A 12,359-nucleotide genomic window follows, 5' to 3' on the forward strand; every position below is an offset into this window, starting at 1 on the left:
CAGAGATTACAGGGACAGGTGTGTATGGCTTGGGGAATGGGGTGGCCAAGGGCTCAGGTGCAGCATTCAGACCATGTGACGTGCCTGCACGTTCTCTGCCCTCGCCTCCTCACTGTGAGGGGCAGCGCCAGTCCCACCTGCCCCCATACAGTGGCTTGACTTTCCAAACTCAGAAGCAAATAGGTTTATTCTGTATACAGGGCCAGGCCCACAGCCCTGTGGGATCCGCCATGGGATCGGGGTTCACGTTGAGAGTCCAGGTGGGTCCAGCTGGGGTGAGGCTATCTCAACACTCTTCTGGGAAAATGGCACAGTGGCCAAGGCTTCCTCCTCTCGGGGAAAAGCTCGGCCACCAGCACAGAGGGTTTTCCATGTCTGGAGATTCACTTTTGTCTCAGCTTTTTGATGAAGGACACCTCATCCCGATTCCGGATACCATAACTGAAAGAGAAGTAAAAGCACAGAGTGTCCGATCTACAGAAGGGCACATTTGTGACTCCTCACCTGAGGCTTGTGAGGGATAACAGAGACCAGGTGGGAAAAGCGTGGTGTCCGGGAAGGTGAGGAGGATGGCAAGGGCCATGCACACTCTTAATTCTCTCCTCCTGGTTCTGTGCAGCCCTGAACCGCTGCTGGAGAGGAGCCGCAGGGCCCCTTCCACTGCTTCTCTGTCTCCCGTCCTCCTGGCAGGGAGCTCCTTGCAGGAGGGCCTCAGTCCAAACAGGGACTCTCCTGGTCTCACACATTCCCCAGGAACTGATTTAAGATCCCTCCTTCCCTTACGAGCCTCTGGAGAGGACCCCAGCCGAATGGCAGGGCATGGGGAATCAGAGGGCCACAGACCAGATACTTCCCTGCAGCTCAAGGCGTAGCCTGAACTTACTCTCGGAGCTTCCTCTGGTCCTCTGCGAGCTTCTCTCCTGCAGAGGTCAGGTGGTATGTCCTCCACACGTAGGACCTGCAAGATGGGAATTCAGTCAACCACGAGCAGGGTGAGCAGGGCAGCTGGGATGCAACTGTGCCTGAGGAGGGCTCAAGGCGCTCAGCTCTGCGGGGCCTGAGGCCGCCAGCCTCCTCCTTGGGCTCTTTCCCTGTACCTTGTGTGTACCAGGCCTGAGGCAGGTTCAAGGACGCACTGCTCTCAAAGGGATGCATGGGGTGGCTGGGGGCCAAACCCACGTTGCTAATGAAACGGGTGGCTGTACCAAGACACAGTTAACGGGACACTTGATCCAGAAGGAGACTGAGAGCTGAGAGCACCCAGGCGAGGAGCTGGCAGCTGCACCATCTGTAACCAGGGAAACCACCTCCAGGCACACCGCAAGTGCCCTAAGGTGTCCTCACGTGAAGATACCCAGCTGCCTGGGTGGGGTGATGTCAGTGAAGAGCAGCTGAGGCAGGGCTCGTGGCACAGAAGCACCTGCCCTGGCCGAGGCTCGGGACAGGGAGCTCGTTGCTCCAGGCCGCACTCTGGAGCAGAGCCCAGGTGATGAAAAGGCTCATGTCCAGCAAGAGTTCCTGTGAAGTCCAGCTCCTAGGAAGGGCTGCAAGGAGGAGCTGTGGCTGCACTCACCAGCTGATGTGCTGAATGCCCCCTTCGCGCTCCTGCCTGAGCTGCACGTATCTCTGGATGGCCTTCTTCAGGTCCAGGACTGTGGCGTTCTGGACTACAACCACAGCTGCACAGATGGGAGAAGATCCGTGGTGGGAATCCACAGCCACAGCCTCAGATGGCAGGAGAGGAACCCAGAAGCTTCTTCCTGAGGCTCAAGGCTGGGCAGGGGGAGCTTGTGGCTGCCCCAACACCCCTGGGCATGGCCCTGAGTTTCCACTGACCAACTCTGCTAACATCTTCTCCCGTGAAGGTTCAGACTGCACGGCCTGAGGGGGAGGGCAGCACTTACGCATAACTTCTCCATCCATCTTGCACACTCGGACTGTCATTGCTTGGCCGTATTCTAGTGCTATTTGGGAATTGACCTCCTCCAAAGTAACCTAGAAGAGACCAAAGCTGGAGGTGGGCGCTCTCTTCCCCACCCCAGACAGCAAAGAAAAACAGCTGATAGTCTGCAAAAAGTGGTGCCACATTTTTGGGAGGTTCTTGCATATATGTTAGGATTTCCCGGTTTTTCAGCACTTTAATCTCATGTCTTATCCACGTTTTCTATGAAGTGGATGGACGCTCGGGAGAAATGGACAAGGAGAATGAATCGCCTTGAGGAACAGCCCCTGGCTCCTCCGGGCCAGGTGCTGGGTGGGAGGAGGAACACTGGGCCCCACCTTCCGGCCTGAGAGCCCCTGATCATCAGGATCCAGGGCCCCAGGCAAGGCTGGGGCACCAAAAAACGGTAAAAGATAAACATGTCAATACAACCGTTAACACAACAGAAGTTAATTTAAAAATTCCACGATGGGCAAAATAACAAGGACTTTAAAACGTGACAGTGCCAAAACTCACTGAAGATTGAGGAGAAAGGAAAAACCGGTAACAGTGATCTTTTATTTGAAAATGATATTATTTTGTTTGCCGTAGACTTTTGTAAACCAACTTTGCGTTTTAAAAACACTGCTGAAAAGTCATGTGTGTTAACTAGTGGGGGTTTTGGGCGCCCCTTTAAATTCCGCGCCAGAGGCCAGAGCCTCGCTCGCCCCCAGGCCGGGCCGGAGACTAGACCTTCGTTTACGCCCGGAGACGCCATCCTAAGGCCTCTGGCCGCAGCCCCCGTCGACACTCCGGGGTCCGTCCGCGCCCCGACGGCCCCCGGCCCGTGCGCACCTGGATCGGAAGGTCGCAGAGCAGCGGGTCCTGCACCACCATGGCCAGACCCTCCTGGAACACGTCCACCGCCTCGGAGTGCGGCAGCGCCTCCTCCTCGTCCTCCTCGTCCTCCTGCGGCTCCCGCCGCGCCGCGGCCCCCGCCTCCTCCAGGCTGCCTAGCCTCCCGCGGGCTCAGCCCGCACGGCCGCTCCGCGCGACCGTGGTGCGGCGCGCATGCGCGGGGACCGCCGCCGCAGACCCTCCCTCGGGGCGTCGAGGGGCGGGGCTACCTCAAGGACCAATGAGAAGTGAGTTACTGGGAGTCGGCCCGCCGCAGTGCTCCCTGGGAGCGCGAAGTCGGCGTGACTATTGGTGGGCTGGTAGGGGCGGGGAGGCTGCCGGGACCAATGGGAGTTCGGAGCGTCGGAGCGTCGGCGCGCCGGCGCCGAACGGTGGCGAGAGCTGCCGGGAGAACCGGGCTCGTCGCCGCGATGCTGCTTTTCTGCCCGGGCTGCGGGAACGGGCTGATCGTGGAGGAGGGGCAGCGCTGCCACCGCTTCGCCTGCAACACCTGCCCCTATGTGCACAACGTCACCCGCAAGGTGGGCCCCGGCCGGCCGCGCGGTGCGCACAGCGCGGAGGCCGACCCTAACCTTCCCCGCCCATCCTCTGCTCAGATTTCGCGTCCAGCGGGCCCTCTGCCCGCAACGCCAGCCTCTCCGAGGCGCTCCCGCCCGGCACGGGCACTACTCCTGTAGCCTGTGCACGACTTTTCCGCCTGGGTCGTTCTTCTCCCCTAGGTACCCATGTCAGTCGTTGCTCGTGTCTTTGCTTAAAGGATTATTTAAAATTGCAGCCTCTTTCTAAATTTTATGTTCCTTCCCCTAATTTTATTTTTTCCGTAAGACTCATTTGCCTTCCAATACGCCTTGCAATTTACTTATGCGCTTTGTTTATTAATACTAGGGCATAAGCTGTAGGAGGGCAGAGATTTTTCAGTCTTGTTCCCTCTTATGTTCTAGTCTGAACAACTGGAATGTATTGGATGTTCATTACGTGAGTGATGCACACTTATTACTCTCCCTCGGTAGTGCATCTTTCCTTTTTAGAACACCTTTAATTTTTAGAAGTAGAGCACGTTGGTACTACCTCATTCTTAATGTTTGTATACTATTCCACCGTATAGCTGTGTTGTGGGAGTTTAGAGTCTGAAACTATGCAAAGGGTGACATTTCAAGGACGTCTGGTAAAACTTGGAAAACAGAAAACTCTCTGCCTGGGGAGAGTGGCTGGACTCCTTTTTGGCTTCAGTTGTATTTGGTTCTCTTATCTTGGATTACCAAGTATCTTAGAGGTGTGGGAAAAGAAGAGGGTCACACCTAAGCCATTTTTTTCCTGCTGCTCTGTTGCTTCATCCAATCCTTGCAGAGATCTTGTCACTTCTTTTGGGGACATCCCAATTGCGGATCCTCTAAATTCTGACGGAGCATCCTGCTCTGTGACAGCAGGAACTCTGCTTTCATTTAGTATTCCTCCAGTCTTGTGTTGAAGGAAGGAAGCGAAGGCTGGGGAGACACTTGAGGACGGGTATGGTTTGGTGACCCAGGTTTGTACCGTTCACTTACTTGTAGAGTCTGAAGACCTGCTGTTGTTTATTAGGTGACAAATCGGAAGTATCCAAAGCTGAAAGAAGTGGATGATGTGCTCGGTGGAGCAGCTGCCTGGGAGAATGTTGACTCTACTGCAGGTGAGAGGGAAAACCTTTTCTGTTCCAGAGCTGTGGGTAAGGATGAGGCTGCTGGCTGTGCCACTCTGCGGCAGAGTCTGTGATGTACTTGTGTGAAGCGGGCTTCTAAAACTAGAAAGTGTTTTCTTCTCTAATAATGTATTTGTTAGGCAAACAATATTGGCACAAGCTTTGGAGTCCTTCAGACCTGACTTAAGAGTCTCAGGGTGTCCTTGATTTGTCTGGGCTGATGCATAGCCATAGATTGTGAGAGCACAAATGAGCGTTTGGCACATAGCAGGCAATTAGCAGATGTGATTGGAGTAATAAAAAAGCAGTTTAAGGATTTTGTTCTAATACAGATTTCTAGAAGTTAATGATACAGAGTATTAAACTGCACTAAACATTCAGTAAAATAAATATTTATTCCAAGTTTTGATTCATTTCTGGTAGAGATGAGATGTGACCAAAGAAGGAAGGAGAGCCCTAGACATTACCTGTATTGAGAGGAGGAAGAGCTAGCGCATGATCACTGCTGTCTTTCTCCCCCAGGGAACATCCAGATCTGCTATGTTAAAAATCCAGCACTGGCAGAATTTGTCATTAGGAGATGAATTACTTACCAAAATGTTGTTTGAGAGTGTTTGAGGGCATTTCCATCAAAAGCAAGGTTCTCAAATTGAAATCTCAGTGAAAGTAAATACGTGCCTTGGGACACTTTGAAAAGGCGTGGGATGTATGTTGAGAGCTTGATAAGAACAGCCTGGACAACTTCTGCTGAGACGGATCCCTAAATTCAAGGGGAAGTGGATTGGTCGTGCATTGGGATTTCCTTTGGGAAGATGAGAGGGCCTGTCCATTACCAGGTGGTGGAGATGCACTTTTTAGGGGAATTTGCAGGGCATGGACCCTGTAATGCACACGGCAGCCGTGTCACCTTTCACATGGTGTTTCTAGCCAGTCTTCAGCCAGAGTTGAAGAAAAGGGACCCAGGGAAAGGAGGACTGTTTCCAAGATCACAGGTCTCATTCCCTCAGTGTGAGAGCGCAGTGGGAATGATAACGCTGTTGGTAACCTTAAATCGTGGTGCAGGGCACCCTGGGCAAGGGATTCCAGATGAGCTGTCTTTCACATAACACCTACTTCTAACAAGTGTGTTGGTCACAAGCATCATTTTTTTAAGTAAACGTGGGTCACTTGTTTGTTTTTCTCATTGCCAGAGCCGTGTCCCAGATGCGAACATCCTCGTGCCTATTTCATGCAGCTTCAGACCCGCTCTGCAGACGAGCCCATGACCACCTTCTACAAGTGCTGCAATGCTCAGTGTGGACATCGCTGGCGGGACTAGGGCCAGGCTGGCCCAGCTGTGTCAGCGTCTGCTTACCGTATTCCCCAGGGTGGATTCCCAGCTGCGAGTGTGGCAGAAAGCTAACCCTTTTAGGGTGGCTGGCCAGGGGCTGAGGAAATGTAGCCCATCTCCCAGTCAGTGGATTAACTCATTAATGTCCAGGAGACTGTGTGTGTGGAGAGGAGTATCCATAACTTTAAGGTCCTGTTCTGCATCTTTTACGTTTATTGGGCAGTTGACATTCTCTCACCATCAGCCGACACTCAAACATTTACATTGTTTGCACAACTAATAAAGTAAAACTTAGTAGTTTAGTACATTAGATGTCCCTCAGTATCTAAACTGTTAATTGCAAACTTATTTAATCAAAATTTATTCTGAAAATTTAATTAAAGTTAAAAGTCTAATATCACCTTCTCAGTGTTTTAAATGCCTGAAGAAGTAGACATCAACCCCCAAAACAGGATTCCAAAACTGACTACTATACTTAGGGCCAAACTAGTTACAAAATTGTGAGTAACATGGATTTCTATTTCTTTATGATTTATATTCTTTTTTCCTAGGATTGCAATAAACGTAATAGGTAGTATGTTTTTTTTACACTTTATACTTTCTGTGTCTATCTTTCTACTCTAAAGAGAAAAAGGACACCCTGGGCTAGCAGGGGACAGGATCTTGGTTATTGATGGATTGGTTTCTTGCTCAGACTTAATTGCTTTTTCAGATCTCTCTCTTTTTTTAGTTTATTGAAGTATAGTTGACTTACAACGCTGTGTTAATTTCTGGTGTACAGCAAAGTGATTCAGTTATGTGTACATGTATTCTTTTTCACATTATTTTTCATTATGGTTTATTACAGGATATTGAATGTAGTTTCCTGTATCTCTTCTCTTCATAATGAAGTCTCACTTATGAAATAATGGGACTTAAATTTATGTCTCTGATGCAGATTTTTACTTTTTTGAAACTTGTTATCTTTCCGAGAAACTATTAATCTGTATGGGTCACGTGATGGTTGATCAGGTCCTGAGCTCACTGTGTCCAATTTTTTCTGTTTCAGAGCAGTTTGTGCTGGATTTGCAAATGTGGTTTTATCCTGTGGCTGTTATCTTCAGTGTCTTCTTTCTGTGCCATTAGTTAGTTACGTTTCCTCAGATGTCTGTTCTCGTTTTTGTTGTTGGAGGCAGCGTGGATCAGTGGCAAAGGTCGTGCCCTCTGAAGTCAGCCTGCCTGCCTGTCAAGTTCGTTTCCTCCTGTGTAAAATGGAGATAATAATAGTCTATTTCAGGAGTTTACAACTTTTCCTGTAAAGAGCCAGATAGTAAGTATTTTGGGTTTTGTGGGTCAAGAGTCAAAATCTAGGAAAACACAAGAAAACAAAGTCTTATAAAGAAATTCAAAATATAATCCTACAATATTTTGTAATGCGAGTCCACTGATGAAAGGAATGGATACCATTTTGCGTAATTGAGGTTCAGAGTTAGTGTTCCTCGTCATCAGCGTTGCAAACGTGCATCTCATACTGGTTCAGGCCATGAGAGCAGAGGAAGTTCACTGTTGACATTGCTGATGGATTCAGTAGATGCAGTGTGGTGAGAGATGCAGATGTTTTCCTCAGCATATTTGCAGGTGAATAGTGCAGTGCAGACTCACAGCCTGTGAGCACTTTCTCTCTCTCTTTTTTTTTAAAAATTAATTAATTTATTTTTGGCTGTGTTGCGTTGCTGCGCGCGGGCTTTCTCTAGTTGCAGCAAGCGGGGGCTACTCTTCATCGCGGTGCTCGGGCTTCTCATTGCAGTGGCTTCTCTTGTTGTGGAGCACGGGCTCTAGTCGCGCGGGCTTCAGTAGCTGTGGCATGCCGGCTCGGTAGCTGTGGCTCGCGGGCTCTAGAGCGCAGGCTCAGTAGTTGTGGTGCACGGGCTTAGTTGCTTCGCAGCACGTGGGATCTTCCCGGACCAGGGCTTGAACCCGTGTTCCCTGCATTGGCAGGCGGATTCTTAACCACTGCGCCACCAGGGAAGTCCAGGAATTCTGTTTTGTGTTGAGATTCGCGCCAGTGACGAGTGCTCGGTCTGGCAACGTCGACCATTGTGGTATCGTTGCGTGATAAACACTGCTCTGCTATCCAGTTTGCTGACAAGATAGTCTGCACTGCCCTGTGCCTTAAAAACATGACATTCTGTGCCCACTTTTCTTATTTTGACATGCTGGGTGTGCACTCATAGTAAGCAAAAAAAAAAAAGAATAAAGAGAATGGATACAACCGTATGGTGGCCCTTGAAATGCTGTTAAGGTCACTGCTGAGTTGTGAGCCGGCAGAGCAAGGGCTGGAAGCCTGTCACCAGTACTTCGCTGTCAGCACATGAGAGCAGCTGCAGATAACACGAGTGGGTGGTGTGGCTGTCTTCCAGTGAAGCTGGATGCTGACATCTGAATTTCATAGTAGTTCCACATGTCGTATGATTCTTTAAGCTTTTCCCCCCAACTATTTAAAAATGTATAAACTATCTTAATTAATTAATTAATTTCTGTGAGGCGCGGCTTGCAGGGTCTCATTTCCCTGACCAGGGATTGGGACTTTATTTATTTTTCATTTTTTTAAGATTTTTTCGATGTGGACCATTTTTAAAGTCTTTATTGAATTTGTTACAATATTGCTTCTGTTTTATGTTTGGGGTTTTTGGCCGCAAGGCATGTAGGATCTTAGCTCCCCGACCAGGGATCGAACCTGCACCCCCTGCGTTAGAAGGCAAGGCCTTAACCACTGGACTGCCAGGGACGTCTCCCACAAGGGATTGAACCTGGGCCCACGGCTGTGAAAGCCTTAACCACTGGACTGCCCACAGATTCCTAACCACTAGATTGCCAGGGAATTCTCCGTATAAACTATTTTTAGCTCACAGGTTTTTTTTAAAGGGTGGGGTGGGTTTGGCCTGTGGGCTGTAGTTTGCTAACCTCTGGTCTACCTCATAGGGTTGTGAGGATTTATGTAGCTTCACATGTAACATCCTTAGGACATGTCTGACCAATGGTGTTTGTTATTGGCTGTTCCTTTCTTTCAAGGGGCTGGGTTTCAACAGGTATTTGGTGACTCTGGTTGTATGGTCTTTTACCCTCCATCTATGGATGTTGTTTTTCTTTTTATCTCCATTTGTTATGGGAGGGGGTGGGGTGTCAGGTTGTGCCGTCAGAACACTTCTGGGCAAAGAGGCACTGGCCTTCTTCCCGCATCTAAGTGTCCATGATAACCCACCTTTGTAGCCTTGGTGGTGTCTCCTTGTGGGGTTGTGGTGTGGGTGGTGTGTGGTCTGCTGGTCTCAAGGTAGTAAGTTCTAACCTGACAGAGAGAAGGAAGCTCTTTTGATAGGATACTAGGGAAGGGATGGCACCAGTGAGTATGAAAGTACGTGCTTATAATAGGTAAGATAGGGGCCAAGCTAATTGAAATTTAAATATTAGAAAGAAGTAGGATTATGCCCCTGGTCATTCTTAAGGTGTTTCACGGACTTGAACCTTTGATTCCATCTCTCCATGGGTCCTGGTTTCTCAGACTCCAGAGAAACTGGAAACCAGCTCTGGGGTCTCTAGACTGTGCCTCAGTTGTTTTGATGCACAGAATACAGACATGCACACTCACACCTAAACGTAGGCACAAGGACACACTGAAATGTGACCTTATTTGGTACCCTAAAGAACACATAGCCAATAAGTATATGAAAAGATGCTTATCTTCACTGATAATCAAGTGCAAATTAAGACAACATTGAAATGTCTTTGCCTATCAGATTGACAAAGATTTTTTTTTTTTTAGATTGACAAAGATTTAAAAGACTGATAAGGTATACAGTTGGTGAGGGCTACAGGCTTTCTTACACATCTAGTGGGAGTAGAAGTTGGTACATTTTCGGGGGGCCACTTGGCAATATCAGTATTTTACAACGGTCAACCTTAGACACAACAGTTCCACACCTAGCCATTTTTAAAAAAAATAAATTTATGTATTTATTTATTTTTGGCTGCATTGGGTCTTCGTTGCTGCACGCGGGCTTTCTCTAGTTATGGCGAGCAGGGGCTACTCTTCATTGCGGTGCACGGGCTTCTCACTGTGGTGGCTTCTTTTGTTGCAGAGCACAGGCACTAGGCACGCGGGCTTCAGTAGTTTGGCACGTGGGCTCAGTAGTTGTGGCTCGCGGGCTCTAGAGCACAGGCTCAGTAGTTGTGCATGGGCTTAGTTGCTCCGTGGCATGTGGGATCTTCCCAGAGCAGGGCTCAAACCCGTGTCCCCTGCATTGACAGGTGGATTCTTAACCACTGTGCCACCAGGGAAGCCCCCTAGCCATTTTTTGTACAGTACTCATCCTGGTGATTAAAGATCCAGGCCTGGAATTGTTCACAACCTTCATTTAATTTCTTAAAAGTTTATTTATTTATTTATTTATTTTTGGCTGCCTTGGGTCTTTGTTGCAGCACGCAGGCTTTCTCTACTTGCGGTGCGCGGGGGCTACTCCTCGTTACAGTGCACAGGCTTCTCACTGCAGTGGCTTCTCGTTGCGGAGCATGGGCTCTAGCCACCCAGTAGTTGTGGCTCACTGGCTGTAGAGCACAGGGTCAGTAGTTGTGGGCTAAGCATGGGCTTAGTTGCTTTGTGGCATGTGGGATCCTCCCAGACCACAGCTTGAACCTGTGTCCCCTGCATTGACAGGCGGATTCTTAACCAGTGCACCACCAGGGAAGTTCCTACCTTCATTTAGAATAGCATGTAGCATATATACACCTGAAACTAATATGATAACGTCAGTTATATATATGACAATTAAATTGAAATAGCGTATGTAGGTAACAATCTAAATGTCCATCAGCAGGATTATTAAACCATGGCCTGCACCACCAGTAAAGGCGTGAGGTAGGTTTTTATGTAGTTCCCTAGAAAGATTTTGAAAAGAGCCAGAGCAGCAAGGAGGCCGCAAAGCTCAGAGTGAGGAACGAGGCCATTAAATGTGCATTTGTTGGAGCTTAGACGTGGTCTGGAGGGACTTGTGCCTGACTTCGTACAGGGGCTGCCTCTCTGAGGTCAAAGGGGACTCCCATTTTTTATTTCCTTCCTGAACTGAGACTGCAGTACTTTTATGTTTAACACCCCCTCCACCCACCCCAGTGCTCACGGATCGCCTGAGCTGCACCTCCCAGAAAGCCTAGGAAAGGAGACCTGCTCTGTGCCTGGTCAGGGTTCTCACCTCCCGGCGCTAACTTAATACATCTCACTGGTGTTTCTTGAGAGGAACATGGTGGACAGTCATCCGCCAATCAGTGGATGGGTCACCAAAGTCCACGTTCAGCAACTTTTCTGTTCCTGAGGAGTGAAAGGTAGGATTTATGATTGGGGTGATGGTTGCCTGTCATCCCCACTTGGGACAGCTGCTCGGCTCTGCGCTCGTGGTTTCAGTTGTGGGTGGCCTATGTCAGCCTGCCATGAGAGGCTCACGTCACCGGGCGGTGCAGTTATCTCCTGAATCAGGCTGAGGGACTTGCTGCAAACGCAGGGGTGGTAGGGCGACAAGCCACCTCCAGGGCTGCAGGGTTGGGGGCCAGTCAGACTTGCCATGGGACCTAGCAGATGCGTCTGGGAAGGTGAGTCTGTAATCTGGGCTTCTCAACCACTCAGGTCAGCGTGAACTTTGTGGGACAGAGAGACTGGTGGCCTGCCATCCCAGGCCCAAGGAAGAGCCTGGGGACCACACTTGGACGAGAGGGGCGGAGGGCGTTTGGGCCGCCACCCTCATCTTACCGCCTTTGATTTCCTGGCCTCAGGCATCTCCCAGAGACAGCAGGATTGCAGTGGTGATCACAGGATGCTGGGCTGCCATTCCCAGGCCTGTAGGGGTCATGGGTGCCTCTGGGCAGAAAGAAGGGCTCTGAGCTTGTCAGGCAGTTTGTAGGTCCTGACCTTTGTGGGGACAAGTGAGCGGGAGTTCTGGGGCCAGGTGGTCTCAGCCATGACAACCACAAGTGGAGCTGAGGCCCAGTCCTGAGTTTGGTAAAGCCCCTTCTCTCCACGACACCTTTGGGGGGCTTTAGGACAGAAGAGGAGCTGCGAGTCTGTGGACTCCCCTTGGAGCTGTGGACGAGGCAGTGGGTGAGGGTGGGATTCTGGGAGGGTTACTCAGCTAAGTGAGGGAGGGGAGTAGAGGATTCTGCTTGAATAATGTTTCAGAGCCCCCAGGGGACCTAAGGCGTTAACACTGTCTACCCCAGGCAAGGGCGGGCCTGTGGGGAGGTTCAGGATGAGCTTCTTCAACAGTGAGGGGCTGGGTGCAGGGGATGCAGCATAAGTCAGATAGGTTCTTGCCCTGGAGGAACCAGATGCAGGGGCGATGCCGGCTGAGCCTCACTGCCAGGGCTGCAGGGGCAGCACGGGAAGAGCAGGGGCATCGTTTCCCCGCATTTAGCCCAAGGCCTGTGTCAGTGTCCTTCCAGCCCGTGCCCATAGCCACTACCTGCCCTGCCCCCACCCCTGTCCTAAGCAGGCT

The 12,359-nt window shown here is 50.1% G+C and overlaps 2 protein-coding genes across 2 annotated transcripts; one reads left to right on the forward strand and one right to left on the reverse strand.

Moving 5' to 3' along the window:
- Positions 1-169: 169 nt before the first annotated feature.
- On the reverse strand, positions 170-2,952 carry SNRNP25 (small nuclear ribonucleoprotein U11/U12 subunit 25). The gene is made up of 5 exons (XM_022594287.3): positions 2,777-2,952; positions 1,905-1,995; positions 1,574-1,679; positions 884-958; positions 170-441 (listed from the first exon to the last, which is right to left on the reverse strand). The coding sequence occupies exons 1-5, from the start codon at positions 2,816-2,818 to the stop codon at positions 384-386; spliced, it is 372 nt and encodes a 123-aa protein (XP_022449995.1). The 5' UTR covers positions 2,819-2,952; the 3' UTR covers positions 170-383.
- Positions 2,953-3,173: 221 nt separating this feature from the next.
- POLR3K (RNA polymerase III subunit K) lies at positions 3,174-6,421 on the forward strand. The gene is made up of 3 exons (XM_022594281.2): positions 3,174-3,360; positions 4,418-4,505; positions 5,705-6,421. Exons 1-3 carry the CDS (start codon positions 3,250-3,252, stop codon positions 5,830-5,832), a joined length of 327 nt encoding a protein of 108 aa, XP_022449989.1. The 5' UTR covers positions 3,174-3,249; the 3' UTR covers positions 5,833-6,421.
- The last annotated feature ends 5,938 nt before the right edge of the window (positions 6,422-12,359 follow it).

This window comes from Delphinapterus leucas, chromosome 15, assembly GCF_059928025.1.
Source record: "Delphinapterus leucas isolate spDelLeu-1000000601 "Yukka" chromosome 15, BTC_Dleu_Yukka2, whole genome shotgun sequence".
In the NCBI taxonomy this organism is placed as follows: Eukaryota; Metazoa; Chordata; class Mammalia; order Artiodactyla; family Monodontidae; genus Delphinapterus; species Delphinapterus leucas.

Bases quoted from the DNA above. Each gene is read 5' to 3' on its own strand.
- POLR3K (XM_022594281.2), top strand. From the start codon at position 3,250: ATGCTGCTTTTCTGCCCGGGCTGCGGGAACGGGCTGATCGTGGAGGAG. The intron at 3,361-4,417 runs GTGGGCCCCGGC...GTTGTTTATTAG, and splicing joins TGCACAACGTCACCCGCAAG to GTGACAAATCGGAAGTATCC. The intron at 4,506-5,704 runs GTGAGAGGGAAA...TCTCATTGCCAG, and splicing joins GAATGTTGACTCTACTGCAG to AGCCGTGTCCCAGATGCGAA.
- SNRNP25 (XM_022594287.3), bottom strand. From the start codon at position 2,818: ATGGTGGTGCAGGACCCGCTGCTCTGCGACCTTCCGATCCAG. The intron at 1,996-2,776 runs GTGCGCACGGGC...GGTCTCTTCTAG, and splicing joins TCTGCGACCTTCCGATCCAG to GTTACTTTGGAGGAGGTCAA. The intron at 1,680-1,904 runs GTAAGTGCTGCC...CCATCTGTGCAG, and splicing joins GATGGATGGAGAAGTTATGC to CTGTGGTTGTAGTCCAGAAC.